We start from the raw sequence: 15,609 nt of genomic DNA, 5'->3' as shown, positions 1-15,609 counted from the left end.
AGCACCGCCATTTCAGCTGGGTTTTAGTAACTTTTTTACATGCACGTGTGCAGCTTAAGCAGATGATTGTGTTTCGTTGAGCACAAGCCCACCTGAATCACCAGTGGGATCAGCTCGTGTTTCTGCAGGGCGCAGCGATGTGTGGGGACCGTGCAGTGACTTGCTGCGCCGTGTTAATTGCTGATCCAGCCCTTGGGCCCTGCAACGGGCAGAACTGCTCTCACACCAGGGGCTGCAAAGACACGGTTTGCAGGCAAGCGAAAAACATACAGCAGAAACGTTTGTTTGTATAGCTGCTTAGGGTTTTCTTTTTTTTAAGAGAAAAGTTTGTGCCTGTCAGCATTAAAATGTATGTTTTCCCGACTGTTCTCTTGTGATGACTTGTAATATTTATTGGATCGAGCTTGGTTCCCACAAGAACTCGAAATAGCCGTCTGGATTTGAAGCGACGAGGTCCTCCTGGGCTGGCACGGCTGCCGGGCGGCGCGGCTCGCTCCCATGGCTTCTGGGCACCCGCTAGTCCTCTGTCCCGACCGCTGTCCCCCGGGAGCGTTCAAAATAGGTACCAGAGGGGAAGGGGCTCCGGGGGCGATATTAAGTGGAAATAGTTATATTTTAAGCGCAGCTACTTTCAGCTGAACTTGGAACCTTTTGCTCCCTGCCTGGAAACGTTCAAAAAGTTGAAAGTTCACTCGAAGCCCTCGGGAGCGTGGTTTTGTAGGATTAACCGTCAGGTGAGGCAATGTGGATAGGTCTGCGGTTCGTTAAAGCGTGCAGAGATGGCGGCCTTGACTTTGGTACATAAAAACATGGCGAAAGCGTCCTTATCAGGTCTAGTCTCTGTGACACAGCGCTCGTCTGTGAGCAGGGTTATTGTTTTGCTTCCTTTCCCTTTCCTCGTTGAACGTGCTCCAGACATCTAAACGTTTATTCGTGTTGAGTTGTGTGCTCGTGGTGTATCACCTGGTGACATTAAGTTTACATCTCTCTACTGAGAAGTCCGCTTTGATTTTTCATGGTGATGGGTCCTGAGAAGTCTACTTTGATTTTTCTCTGAGAAAAATCACTGAGAAGTCCACGTTTGAGCTCCAGCGAGACACTTGGCCGACCAGCGCCTCCTAAACGCTGCACGGGAGCTTCATTTCCCCTAACTCCGGTCACCTAAAAGCCGGTTGCTTAAATCTGAGCCTCACCCAGGGTTCTTCTGGAGTCATGCAGAAGGAGAGGCGCCCCCGGGGCACGGCCAAGGCAGCTTAAAATGCCTGGCCGGAGGTGTCAGCCCCTGCAGGAGTGACAGGGGAGCCTGGGCGGCCGCCTCCCATCGGGGGCTGACAGATGAGCTGGAGCCTGGCTACACACACAGCAGGCAGAGGGGAGCCGAGGTTCGGCATGTGGCGGTGGCGTGCTTACATTTCTGTTGCTGCTTTTTGATTGCGAGGATTATCTCGCAGCCCGTCGTCGGTGCGAGAAGCCGTGCGCGGCCCACGGAGCTGATTGACAAGAGCCCGGTGCACGAAACCTGGCAGCTCACGAGCTGGGGCTGCGATGGCTGTGCCATCTGCCCTTCTGCTGGAGACAGTCCTGCAGCAGCCAGAGCCCCTTGCATGGCTGCTGACAAGCAAAATATTTTGTCAGCAGCTGCACTGCTTCTCCCTAAAGTCCTCCCCCCGCTTAAGCGTTTACATCATAGCTCTGGAAAGGAGAGCACAAATAGCTCCGTGATGTGGGCAGACGGACTTCACGCAGCGTGTGCTTCATCATGCAGCGGGAGGCATTTGTTCTGTCGGGAGCTTTCAGTCGGCATTTATGAAGAGGAATGCAAGTTTTCTCTTTCTAATGACAGATTCTTGCTTTAATCCCCTCTGACGTGCTCGCAAGCAAGAATACCTGCGTGCAGAGCCAGAGCTCTTTGTGCAGCTCTGTCCCCGCGTGCCACATGGAGGAGAAGCTGCTCTTGCCCGTGCTCTGAGGCCGGGAAGGTGTCGGTGCTGAGGGCTGCAGAGCTGCCAGCTCCCTCCTGTGCCTTTTAAGAGCCATGCCATGCTGCTCCTGTGCTCTCAGCTTAGTTGTGGCAGCGTGGGCTCTTGTGGGGTGTTGCCATCAGCTCCTCGCCACTTTTGCGTGCGCCTTTAGGGGTGACCTTAGGCCATGGCTGCAGGTGGCTTGAACAGGCGCAGAGCGTTGTCTCGGCGCGCCAGCTCGCAAAGCAGACCAAAGGTTTTCCTCGCCAGGCTCCTGATTGCTATCTCCGTTGGGCCAACGCAAATGTTTGCACGGTCACCTTGTCAACTCGAGCGTTGCAACAGCGCTCTGACAAATAATCATCACAAAAGGCTATTGTGAAGCATTTTCATTTCGGTGCCCCGCTGATGGTGCGCTGCAGTGCGTCAATCCCACCAGAGAGGTCTTTGAAAATGCCCCCACGTGCTGCGCGTGAGCGTCGAAGTGATCTCAGCAGCTGGAAAGTGGTTGGGGTGGGACTGGGGGGGGAGAGGAGACCTGGCCGTGTGCTGCCCTTTTCCTTCTCCCGCAGAAAAGTCGGGCCGCCAGCCGTAGCGACAGCGCTGGGAGCTTGGCGTTCGCGGGCTTTGACGGGGAGCAGACGCGCGGCTGGGGCGGGAAGTCTGGAGGCAGGCTGGAAGGAAGATGCTTGGGTCATAAGGGAAGTGTGTGGTGAAAAGATAGCACTTCGATCCTCAGATGAAACCAGGCTCTGCTGTGTTGGCTGCGGAGAGCCTGTTAGTGTGCGGCTCGGCGGAGGTCAGACGTGTGATTATTTCAGGATATCAGCGCCCGGGTAATCTCGGCGCTTATCTGCTCGCGTTCAGCGCTGCCGTTGATTGCTTCTTCAGACAAATAGCTGCGATAATCCGCTGCGAGCTGTGAGGAGCAAACGCTTCCAAAATGGAAAACCAGGCTTCCCCTGCAGTCTGCGCTGAACTTCATAAAACCACTTACGAATTAAATGTTCTTTGTATAGCTCGAACCTGCCCAGAGTGTGTCTGGAGGCGCTTCCTTTAGGGGCTGTTCCAACATAAAAGAACGAAATGATAGCTATTCCAGAGCGTCTAACAAAGTACAAGGAGTTCTCAGCTGAGCAGTAGCGGGGCTCGGTCCCGTCCAAGATGGCTCGAAGGGGCTCCAATCGCTGCTGCGCTCGCTGCCGGCCCTGCGTGTCTGAGAGCTGCTAGGGTTACTAATTGCACCGGTGTTGCAAAGCGCGATGCTGCTGCCGCCAGCAAGTTATTGCAGCTTACTGAAACCACATTTCCAGAGAGCGAGCCCGTCGTCGTGCTTTTGCTCCCCGTGTAATTGGGGCTGTGCATATCCCGCTTCCCTTTGTGCGCTGCTGGCAGCGGGAGCACTAACGAGGCAGCGTTAACGACGGAGGAGCAGGCTGCAAACTTGAACTCCACGCGGAGTTCGTCGGCACCATTTTCCTCGCGGCCATCGAAGTAGGGAGTTCTTCTGCCTGGCTTTTAGACGTTTAAAATGTCTCTCAATAGGTTTTTCTCCAAGTAAGGCTTTCACCCTGGAGCTTTTCAAGATAAGGAACTGTGACAAGCAGTGCTGTAAGCGCCCTTACTCAGCGTTTGTTTGCACAGTGCTTGGGAGGCCTCTCGTCCTGGCCAAGGCCTCTGGATATTGTTGAAGTGGAAATATTAACTATATTAAGTTGGAAATCCTGAGGCTTTTTTTTTTTTTTCCCCTACAGAAAAGCTTTACATTAACATTCAAAAGGCTCTTTGTGGAGCTTTCTGTTCTCGTCGTTCAAAATGGGGTTCAGCAGCGGGGCTGGCTTGTTTGGAAAGAGGCTTTTAATCTGGTGCTGCAGCATTCACCATCTTAGTACTTAACTGGCACAAGTGGTTTACATTTAAGAACAGCTTGCACTGAAAACACAGCAAAAAAAAAGGGGTTGGAAGTCAGAGGGGAAGGAAACACACAACTGCTGCCCAGTCTGAAGAATGTATTTTGGAACTGCAGAAAGTGAAGAGAACTGCCAGATCAAAGCGTTTCTGCAGTTTCCTGGATAAGTCATCAAAAATAAGTCAAAAAAGAGCGCAGGCTGTCGAATGATGCTGACTAGGCTGTGCGGATTTACAGTAACAAGGCAGAGAAACGTCTGAAATAGCACTAATGGGAAGTCGCCCTAACCTGATGAGCGAGGCTCTTCTGTGCTTTGTCCTCTGGTCTGACTAATGGGCATCCATTCCAGCGTGCCCTGTGTGGATGTCTTTTGTCTTTTCTTGTTTACCCCAAAACCTCCTTTATTCTTCCTCAAAAACTTAAGCAAAAGTCGAAACAAGAAAATCTGTTTCTGCATAAGGCAAACAATAAAAAGACATCCAAGAAGCCACACAGTGTAAACTGTTTGACAGAAACGTTTGCTTTTTGATAAAGTGATTTAAGACTAGGTGTTTTTTTCACTGCTGTTTACCTCTCCCTTCCGAACTTGAAGCAGGATGAAGCTCTGAAGGGAACCAGCAACCACGAAATGAAATTCTGCGGACAAATTCAGCTGCCTGCCTGCTGCCCTTGCTGCACCCACGCGGGGCTGTGCCAGTGAGAGGCTCCCGGTGTTTATTCAAGGAAGGCGGCAAACAATGACTGTTTCCTGAGCCTGGCTTCGCTGTGAAACAATGGAGCCTGCCCGCTCGCCTTTATCAAAATGTTATCTACTAAATCACCCAAACTTCCTCTATTAAGATTATTGGGGCCTCATCTCCTTCCCTGCTATGTCGCCGAACAGGTTTGGGGCTCAGGAGTTTCCAGCAAGAAGCTGGTTTCCTAAATCTGTTTGCAGGCCAGCTTGAGAATATTATAAATTACACACGCTCTTTTTTTTCAGTTTAGAAATATTTCATAACCTCTTTATGGACCACCAACATGGCAGTCTTGATTTTAGCAGGCTGTGGAAAGATTTACTCTTGGCATGGCGGCAGTATCATCGCTTGCTGGTAAGCAGCCTGGAACATTCATTTCTCAAAGCAAACAGAGGGTACCAAAACAGAATTGTTTGTTCTTTCTGTACAGTCTCAATGCTCTTGCCCCTCCCCTGCTTTTGGCCCGGAGAGGTTTTCTTTGCCAACGTGTTGCCGCAATGTTTTACATCTAGAAAATTATTTTCGGCTGTTCGCGCAATCTTCTTCATAGCCCCGAAGTTCTTCATCGCTGAAAGGCGTTAGCTAGCTACAATTAACTCTTTCTGCTTGCTTGAGCCCTGGTGAGATAAGGACCCAGCCTTTTTCCTTGTCTCTCTGCTCTTCCTGTCGTAAACAAGAAAATGACGCTGGAGATGGTCTATCAAGAAGAATCTTTTTTTTTAAGAAACCCAGGAAATGACAGAGCCCGACTTCAGGCTTCGTTGGGGTGACACAGCAGGAATTTCTGTGGATGTCCCTGCAACAGGGCTGTTGCAACAGCTTTGCTGTAAACACCGCAATTAACTACATCCAAGTGTTGGCACCGGCGCAACGCTTTATTCTGCTGTCTTCAGGAGCTAAAACATTACATCCCGGCCACTCTGCACTTCTTCCAATTAATCACGCAGTGTTTTGAGCAATGCCCAACAGCGCAGAGCTCCATCACGCAGCCCTGCTTCTTTTCACGTTGCGTTGTGCGATGCGCTAGGTAAAACTGCCAGGCCCTCTCCTGCGGTCTTCACTGACCTTTCTCTGACCAGAATCATCCTCACGTTGTTGAGAGACCTTGCAAGGGATGCCCGGCTGAGCGCTGCAGGCGTGAGTCATTCGTTTGCACATCGTACACGTGGGCTACGGTTGGCTCTGTGCTCCTGGAGAGCTTTGCAGGCCGTAGCAATAAGCTCCAGGCAGATCCGAGGACAAAATCGAGCAATTTTCCACCTGCAGTCATCGCGATTGTCTGTGCTCCAGTGGTACCTCATCGAGGCTTGGATAGCAAGCAGTGACTGGGGAGGGGATGCCGCGATGATGCGTGATGAGGCTTTGGAGGCCACTTTCCTAAAGGGCTTTGTTCCTAAATGTCTCTTCCCCACTTCACACGAGGTCTGCCACCCTTGACGTCTGTCCGCGTGCCACTCCGGATAGTTCCTGGCAGATGGCAGCTCCCTGCTTGGCCAAAGACTTGCCAAGGAAGGGGATTCAGTAAGGGCTCTTAGCACCACAAAAGGTTCCTATCAACAAAAGATAGTTGGGAAGAGGCTGTGATACCAACAAAGGAGGGAATTCCTGCTCCCAGACCACCAGAGGTGTTGGCAGCATATGGGAAGAAGCAGTTTCTGATTTCCACTTTGCCCCCTTCTCTTGATTGAGTCCTCTTAGTGGACACTGGAGATGTTAACACCCGGCTGATCGTCCCTGCAGGTTGGCTTTTGGAAGGTGCTGTCAGGCGGATTCCCGAGAGACCCTGAGAAAATCCTGATCCAAGGGCAGTGGGGAGGCCGGGATGCACCTCGCGCAATCAGCCTGGTGATTCCTACCCCAGCTCGAGCGGAGGGGGGGAAATGAAATGCTGCGTAGATAGGCAGCCCGGTGAGGCACACTGCCTTATAACGTGCAGGCCAGAACAAAACGCTGCTTCGGATTAAAATCCTATTTAACGGCTCTCTAATTGAAATGAGATGTGTTGGACAGTAACTGGAAATCTGCAGTGATCGTTAAACCCACGAGGACACGATGATTGTGCAGAATACCTTTAAATCTGAGCTTTCTTGAAAAGATGTTCTTGATTAAACCCCATAAAATCCCCTTGGGTTGGAAACTGAGTGCAGGGACACGGACGGGCCAAACTCTCCCGCTTGTCCCCGGTGGCAGCTCCGCACCGGCGGCCCCTCTGTCACCCGCAGGACAGCAGCAGCAGCCCCCATCCGTAATGGGATGACAGTCTGAAGCCTCGCGTGGCTTCCAGGCCACCATTTGGCTACCTCTGCTGCCGGAGATCGAGATTTGTGGAATAAAATCATGCTCCTGCTTCCCAGCTAGAAAGCTCGCGCCTTCGAATGAGCCGGGTGGCTCTGTCTGGCCGCGCAGGGCACGGTTTGCAGACCATTAATTAGCTCTCTGCTTTTCTAGCTGCAGTCGAGGAAGGTTTAATCAAACTCATAAATTTTGGTCTGGGCAGCTCAGCAGGTTGGGATTAAACAGCGAGGATTTTTCTTTCTCGTGAGAGAAAAACTCTTTTAAACTCTAGTTTAAATTTCAAAGAAATCCAATGCTCCTTCCCAGATTTTTTTTCTCCCCGAGCGGTATGTACTCTTATAAATCCCAAAGAATGTTCCCTTCTAGAGGATTCTTCTCCATCCAGCGTCCTAGTATGCAGCTCTTGGAAATGCCACCTTCCTTTCTGGAGCGCTCTCACAGACAAAGCGATTGTGTTAAAAGGTTTTGGCTGATCCAAGGGTACCGAAAGCGGTGCGGTCTGAGGAATATTTTCCTCTGGGTTTATGTAAATTGTAATTCGTGCTTGTGGCGTTTTGAAACAGCTTATTTTTTATATATTTCAGGTATTTTATGTGCCTATATATTTAGATATTTGTGGCATATTTAGTATTCTAACCACTCTGAATGTTCCAGCTTCCAGATTTTCCACTGTAGATGCTGCTCACTTAGCATTTTCACCTCTCACATTGCCACTGCCTCGCACGAACCCTTGGCACGGGTGAAATGCTCCCTCGGCAGGTCCCGAGGGGACATCGGCCTCCCCAGAAGCCGCGGGGATGCGTTTGTTGCTCCTGTTCCACGCCACCTCCTCAGGCAGCCCCGCAGCTCTCACTCCCCATCCGGATCAAAGTATAGCATTGTCTGCTGACGTCTGCTCCAGCCTGTTAGGACCAGCAGCCCCATTCCCTCACCCCAAACGGGGAGGGAAGAGAGGAGGCCCTTCTTGCACGTAGAGGTTTCATCTTGGTTCCAGGCGCCTGATAGCAGTTTGGGGTCGTCTCAAGAAACTAAATGTGCTGCCTTCCCGGGGGCAGGAGCACAGAACCAGCTCGGGCATTCACCACTTGGTTAGATGTCTTCTCAGAAAGTACAATACGGTGTCGCTTGTATTAACAGGAGTATCCTAAGCAAAGGGTCAGCATGGAAACTCGCTTCTGGGGGGGGAAAGTGCTAAAAATCTCACCCGTGTAATGTCCACAGTGTACAGCTGCTGCATAAAATATTTGCCTCGTCACCAAAAGCATCCTGTACTCTTTCACATCTTTCTTGGAGTAAGATGTACTTCACGAAACATTTATCTTGGTGCTCTGCGTTGGCTGGTAGAAGCGCAAAAGTATTTTCTGGGTGGTTGACTTATTTTTTCCAAATACCAATCCGGAACACCGCACCCTGCACAAACCTTTTACAGACGAATGCTTTTTCTCTCCTGATACGGAAAGTTGCTGACGTGAAGCGCTACTAATACTCCGTGAGATGAATTTTCAGCAATGCTGGTGTGTAAGTCCTCTGAAACTCGGAAGGATTTGCATTCCTATATTATTTCCAGGTTTTTGAAAATCCTGGGGGATCTCTGTACAAAGAAGAAAGGTGCAGCTGGCGGGGAGATGCCTTTTCTGTCTGATTTTTTGACAGCAGAGGGGAAATCTTCTCCCCGTTCGGTGATGCAGCTGGCTGCCTTTGAAAAAAACCCTGTGGCCCATTTGGGACTAAAATTCTACATGCAGAAACCCAATGACGGACAGAAATGTTTCTCCACACTAGGGCCAGAATAAGCTTTAAAAAATTGTTGCTGGAAACATACCTTAAGTCCACCAGACAGTGAAAGCTGGAACGTAACTTGTTTGCTTAACTCCATGCTAGCACAATAAATGACTTGCATAAGGCAATTCGTTTACCATTGTTCAAAGAGCAAGGATTATACAAACGCTCTATTGTATGTATTACTTTCTGGTGGTTTGACTTTCTTGGATCGAGAATGACTTAATGAAAGACCACAACTCAATTCCTGCTTGTAATTTTATGGGAAACTACAAGGCTGCATTGTCGAAGGTGCAGTTTGTTGCTTCCTTTCATTTCAGCTTCATTAACCTTGGAAAATGAGGTCACGATATGACTAGTTTTTATTATTATTATTATTATTTTTTATCCTTCCTCTTGGTCAGGTTTAAAATAATTGGCAGATTTGTGGTCGAAGAGAGAGATTCTTCCTGACCAGCCTGTAGGGCCCAGTGGGAGGGTTCTGCCTGCCTCTGTCGCACAGTGCTGCTTACTGTAATAAAATGGGATTTTTGGTCTACCACCTGCAATTGTCCCAGGGAATACTGGCAACCCTTTGGTCTCTCCTTCCTAAAGATTCTGCTACGTCATTGTCTTCAAGACTTCTGGGCTAGGAGCTGAAGGCCTACGATACCGTTGAAGCTGTGGAGAACGTATGGGCTGCTGTATTAATTGATAACCTACATCTGTCATTTACCTTAATCCTTTTTTCTCCCCGCAGGTATCCTCTGAGACGAGGCAGCTCTTTCACGTTTCTGACTCCAGGACCACACTGGGACTTTACCCTGGTGAGTAAACCCCTGGTGGTGCTTGTGACAAAAGCAGGAATAGGAACGTGGAGGTCCCACTGCTTGGAGGGGCAGGAAAATCAACCCATTCCTCTCACTACCTGGCTAGGCAGATACTTCCTAAGCCACTGAGGTTGTAGCTGGAGGGTACTTTTTGCACACGGGGATTAAGAGAAGACAGGATATCCTGGACGCTGTGATTTCTCCATAGACCTCTTACTTTCTGATGTGTTTCAGCAGTCCTGCTAACTAAGCTGGCACTGCAGTAGTGAGATGTAAAGCATTGGTATAAAAGTAAACCCTTTTTTTTCTTAAATGCAGCAATCTGTATTTTGTTGGTATAGAGACTACCCAGAACAAATGTGTGGCCTTAGTGCTGAAAGCCTTGGACTCTTCTCTCCATCCCATAACAGGCATCAACAAGGGAGGTGTTTCACATCTTGCTTCAGCCTCTAGTGCTGGTAGAGAACCTTCACTGGATTTCTGTTCTTAAATGCTTCTTCATGAAGTCTGTCTTCTGAGGATTTGGAGGTGATTACTCAGCTGAAGGAGGTGCTGGGTATATAAATGTTGGCCTATCTTAAAGCTCATTTTCGTGAGCACCCTAAGCTGACCTGACCCCGCTGCCCTTGGAAGCGGTGATCCCATCATCAGCCAGCAAGACGGATCTGGCTGAAAAACTTGCTTTACCAAAAGGAAAACAAAGTGTTTGGGATGAGCTGAGCCGGCTGACTGCACGAGCTGTATGGATGCCAGCGCCGGCACGACAAAGGGCGTGAGAACGTCTGGGGGTGGGGAAAAGGACAGGAGCACCTTTTATGAAGGAAATCCCGTCTAAAATCAGCTGGAGCTTCTTGTGAGAGCGTGCGTTGGGACAGGCTCTTTGCTGCCTGTGCCTTGAAGGGCAGCCATGTGCAGATTTGAGGCTGCACGGACACCGGTCCAGTGTGGGAGTGGATAAAACAAAACCGTAAGCGCTTGTAGATGTGTTTTGCCTAATTTTAGAAACTTTCATCTGGTGACTACAGCTACATTGAACTTACGCGTTCGAATGTTACAAAGCCCTAGAAATTATATTATTTAAAACTTGAAAACTTGGTGCTCTATCATCAAAGCCATCTATGGCCAAAGCGCTGTATTTCAGCAGCAGCCCGTGGGCAAGCAAGAAGCGTACCTTTCCTGGTGTTATTTCTCCCATGTGCGTTGCACAAGAGGCTTTTTTTCCCCATGATAACCAACTACTCATGTGCCAGTCACAAACAGCAGCTCTTCATGCCGTAGTTTGTGCAGCTTTTCAGCCCAAAGCCCGTAAAACGTACCTGGCCTGAGTCTCAGGGATAGTGGGTAACGGGGCAAATATCCTTTTGGGTTGGTTTAAAGAGGACCAGTGCCTGTTCTGTGCACAGTCCTAAGAAAAGACGAGCACAATTTGGGTTCAAACATCCTCCGGATGGCTTCTGACTGGGAGCAAGGTTACTCCTGGTCGCTTTCCTTTCTTCCTCTCCGTTAAGAAGGATGTGTCTACGAGAAACAGACACTTGATCGTTGTTGATTTAACAGTCGTGATGCTGTTTTGGTGTTTTATGACTTCAGGTGAGCAATAAGCAGCAAGAAAACCAGACTGACTCCTAACCAAAAAAAATTTCCTGCTTTCATGCAAAAGCCCTTAATATGCGTAAGGAAAACTAGCTGACGGGAACCGCTTGCAAACTGAAATCCAAGCTCCTGGAGCTTTAATCGGAGCCCTTGAAATGTAATTAACGTTCACATTCATGGCGTTGTTTAGGTCTCCTAAAGTCACAAAATATTTAGATTCCCCCTCCTGCTTAGCATTTTTTATGCTTCTCCTTTACAATACCTCTTTGAGAGCTTAAAATCAGGTCTCACGGTTTTTACAGTTTAATAACTTTCCTAGAAGTAACTTTTTCCACATGACTGGAGTTTCGTGAGGAGGTTAACGTGCCACATCGCTGATTGTGACCGTCTCAAAAACGCGAGCGAACGGCACCGTAGCGCTTTCTTTTCTATCGTGTGGCTTTAAACGCCCAGGTCTGAGCAGTCTGAAGAGGCAGTTTTCCTGGAATCTGTTTCTGTTCTGGCATCACGCAGGAATGATACAGCTGGCTCTGTACTCAAACGTCTACGTTCTTGTATGAAACTATATTGGGCAAAGGAAATGGGGTCCAGCCAATGCAATACTTATTGCATAAGTCTAGCCAGTTTAAAAACAAAACTTTGGCCTCCCTTTCGTGTCTGGGCTTTGGTCTGGAGCTTTATGGTAAAGATGTTAATATCCTTGCCTGCATAAGGAACGAATAATATTCCGACCAGAAAGGCGTGGTGTCTTTGTCTTTATTGCAAGCTCCCTTCTGTTAAATAGATGCTAATATCCTCGCCTTACATATGGGAAAAATAATCTGCAGACCAAAAAGGTGTGGTTATAGCAGTCTTTTATTGTAGGGTTTGGTAAATAACCAACTCTGAATGTTTTACTAAGCCTGAAAAACAAATGTCTGCGTTTGCATATGTTCTCAAGCCTGCCAAAGGTCTGTTCAAAAAGCATGGAGTGTGCTGGGCCATTAATGCAGTGACAATGCTAAAATTTGGTCAGACATAATGCCTAACGTGAGAGTTTTTTTCCTCGGTAGTTAGCAAAGGGACTCAGTGACATGACAGAGGCACTGTCCTGTCTTCTCAGGTACAAACCAGAAACGCTGCTTGAAGTCATCGGAGGACTTTGAAATTGAATCCACTTCTTTTAGCTCCTTTGATCGGTTAGAAAAAAAAATCACAAAAACACAAAATATAAGAAATTAGTGAGTGAGCTTCTGTATCTCAGCATTACACGTGTTTATTTAATTTAATAGTTAAATGGTGGAGTTAGCATAACGTGGACAGGTGAGAAGACTCCTTGGAGCCTAAAAATGCTCGATGTGAAAGGACGAGCAAACAAGAGAACAGGTTTCTGAAGCCCTCCAGGGGGGCTGGACATCCCTTCAACAGCATCAGATTTTCAAAGGAGCTATGTAAACTCGGCTGGTCAGCACTTAAAAATAATTTGAATGCTTGTATTCAAACATTTTAAATACACTTACAATGATGACAAACCTCTACTAAAGCTGAAACTTTCGAGTTATATGAATAGATTAATAAATTCAAAGAAAACAGGAATTGCTTCTGACAGAAAGTCAAGCTGCTGGGCTAGCAGAGCACACAAAAAGAATTTTTTTTCAGTTTTCAGAATAGGCTTGCGATAGTAGTTCCCTCTGCAGCTGCAGAGAGGTGGTTCTTCCCATTTCAATGGGAATGGTTCAGTGTTTAGTCTGTTAAACAAGTGAACAACGTGCAGGCCAATATAAAAACACAAAATAGTTTGTTTTCTTTTTCCTCTGTTCTTAGTGAAGTGGAAGAAGATGGACTCTGCTCATTCCCTAGTTTTGAACAACAAGGGTCAGGCACAGGACGAAAATCGAGTGCTTGTTTCATGGGTGACCAATTTATGCTCGTGACCCATGTTTTTTTCCAGGCTGGTACTGTCCAACAGGATGAGTCCACGCTTAGTTTTCCATTATCTGGGTAATGCAAAAATAGCGTAGAAGCCCAGATAGCACAGAAATAGTGGGAGGTATCAGGAAGCTCCGTGCCGATCATTGTTCCACTGACTTTTGCTCTTCTTCGGAAAGGAAAATAGCTGAGAGCTGCCCTGCCAAAAGCCTCATCTTTCCTCCACAAACACACGTATTCTTTGAGCCTGTTGCCTTCCTAGCAGGGATGCCTCAGCCACAGCCGCCTGCTGGCCACGTCCACAGCAGGTGATTAAATAAGTGACCAAAGTGCCCTCGCATAGGTGCATACAGCTGTATAACCCAGTGCGAAACTGCTTTGTGCTGGCACTGCCTCCAGGGGAAATCTGTGGACCCCTCACTCACGAATGCCAGCCAGGCTGGGGATCAAACATGATGAGAATTAAATATGGTATCTGCTGGTGTCCCCTTAGAGATGTGAAGTCCTATGGGTCCCCGTGCCTGACCCCCCTGGTACCTAACTCCTTCAAAAAGCCCAGCTTTAGTGCTGGATTGCTGACCTGAGAAACCATAATGGTCTAAATGAACCTCGAATCATTTCACAGTGGTTAACTGCCACGTTCTGCCTTCTTACTGAGGTTTCCTACTTAAGACTTTACTCACAGTCACAGTTATGGGAGTGCAGAGAAACAAACGTAGCATATAAGTATAATCACATGACAAACCTCACGAAATAACATAAACATGCTTTGTGTTTATTGTCAACCTTTAGATTTTTTTGAGTTATTTGCTGGAATAACGTTTAAAAAATGTCTCTAGACCACTTTGTAAAAAACAGAGCCTTCTTTCAGGTTGCAAATCAAGTGCACAGCTATAACTTGGTTTCGTTTCTTACAGAAAAGGAAGCGCCGAGAGAAGGACGATGATGTGGTCAGTCTCTGCAGCCTTGACTTTAAGGTAATGAAAACATTTTGCTCTACGGTATTGTGCAAGCATCCCCTCGGTGAGCTGCGGTGGCTTACCCAGGGGAACGGCGTACTTTGTGTCTTTGCATTTCCCCGTCAGCAGCACAGAGCCGCGTACAGCTGTGTTTGCTCTCGGATACACCTCTGGGGTGGGCTGAGTCCTGCTTGGGATATCCATAACACTGCTTGTGATCCCCTGTTTGAATCATCTGAATCCTAAATGCGCCACAGTTGTGGTGTTGTGTGAAATGAATGCGCGTAACCTGCACTTAGCAAAAAAAGTAAGCATTTTCAAGCCGTGGGGAGCAAAACCGTGCAAAGCCCCCTTCAAATGCACTTCATTGTTTTGCAAACAAGCTGGACAGGCTGGGCGGTAAATTGTTCTTAAGGCTGCGGATTAAAGGGACTTAAAAAATTGAGGGTGGGGAGTTGCAGAGCTGTATCTTGGGCAAAGATACGAGCTAGGTTTTCTGAACGGGAATCTGCTTCCCGCTCTCCAACTGGCCTGAAGATCTCACTGTCAGACACTTCTCTGAAGAGGAGAACGAGATAAATTGTTTTTTTTTTCCCCTAGGAAGTCGCTATTGAGTTGAGAGTTAACAAGCGGGTTTTACAGTTTATTAGACTGGGTTTAAAAGTAATTTGCTAGTGGGGAATTTCCTGTTTGACCTAATGACCAGCGCATCCTCTGTTTGTTGCCACTTACTCTGCGTTTGTGCATTATTTATGAGCCTCGCTTAGCCTGGCTACTGCTGGATGCTTGTCATCACTGATTGTCCTGTCCAGCAGGCTAACTCCGGGCTTTGACCTCTCTAAACTAGATCTCCTGCTCCAGATAAGGCCATCCCTGTGATTTCCTAGTAGGGGAGGGAAAAGAGCGAAAAGGATTCTCTGCCGAGGGCTGCGTGACGCAGCAGTGCTGGTGCCTCCGCGCTGACTGTGTTGTGGGGCTTGTTTCCTTTCTGAGGTCTTTCTGGTTTTCTAATGCAGATGGGAGTGTTATGGCTAGGAAAGCTGCCCTCGGGGAAGAGGATTTTCTTTTCTTTTTCTCTTCTTTTTAATTGGGCTAAGTTGGGTGTTGAACAAAATTGCATGAACTAGGGTTTCTCCCACAAAGCAATCACTTCTAAGGCAAAACTGAAATATCGACAGTAACATGTTTACCCGCTTTTTAAGAGTTTTAACTGGAATCTTCCAAGGAAAAAGGGAAATCCCTAGGCAATACAGTCAAAGTTCAGACTGCAGCTTTTGTTTAAGCTGACTTTTTACCTTGTTCTTTTGAAAGGGTCAGGCTCTCTGGGATATTTGAGAGTGAGGCACACCCACCAAACATACTCTAGTAGCCTTGTTGAAAGACATTAACAGTACTGATTGGGTTGTAATTTGCAGGCTTTTTGATAACAACCCTCAAGGTTATTAAAAAAAATTAAACACAATGCAATCAACTATTTATAGTCACATTTTCAAAACATATCACCAGCACTTCAGAGTCTCATCACACACTAATGCTGTAGAGATTATTTTGCTCTGTCTAGATTGGATGAGGGTGAATCAACAGGCTAAAATTTAGCTCCATTAGACATGGATGTATCTGTTTCATTAACAAAATAAGGTCTCAAGGGAATTTCAAGAT

General features: G+C 47.7%; 1 protein-coding gene across 2 annotated transcripts in view; it reads left to right on the top strand.

The window, feature by feature from the left end:
- NET1 (neuroepithelial cell transforming 1) overlaps positions 1–15,609 on the top strand; it is a 50,000-nt gene that overhangs the window by 16,832 nt on the left and 17,559 nt on the right. For both annotated transcript variants that reach the window (XM_040545931.1, XM_040545941.1), the window contains exons 2-3: positions 9,421–9,487; positions 13,909–13,968. In XM_040545931.1, the coding sequence (XP_040401865.1) occupies positions 9,421–9,487; positions 13,909–13,968 (127 nt within the window). The remainder of the gene's footprint in view (positions 1–9,420; positions 9,488–13,908; positions 13,969–15,609) is intronic.

The sequence above is a fragment of the Cygnus olor genome, chromosome 1, assembly GCF_009769625.2.
Source record: "Cygnus olor isolate bCygOlo1 chromosome 1, bCygOlo1.pri.v2, whole genome shotgun sequence".
Classification (NCBI taxonomy): domain Eukaryota; kingdom Metazoa; phylum Chordata; class Aves; order Anseriformes; family Anatidae; genus Cygnus; species Cygnus olor.
This window is presented reverse-complemented; position numbering and strand designations above follow the sequence as displayed.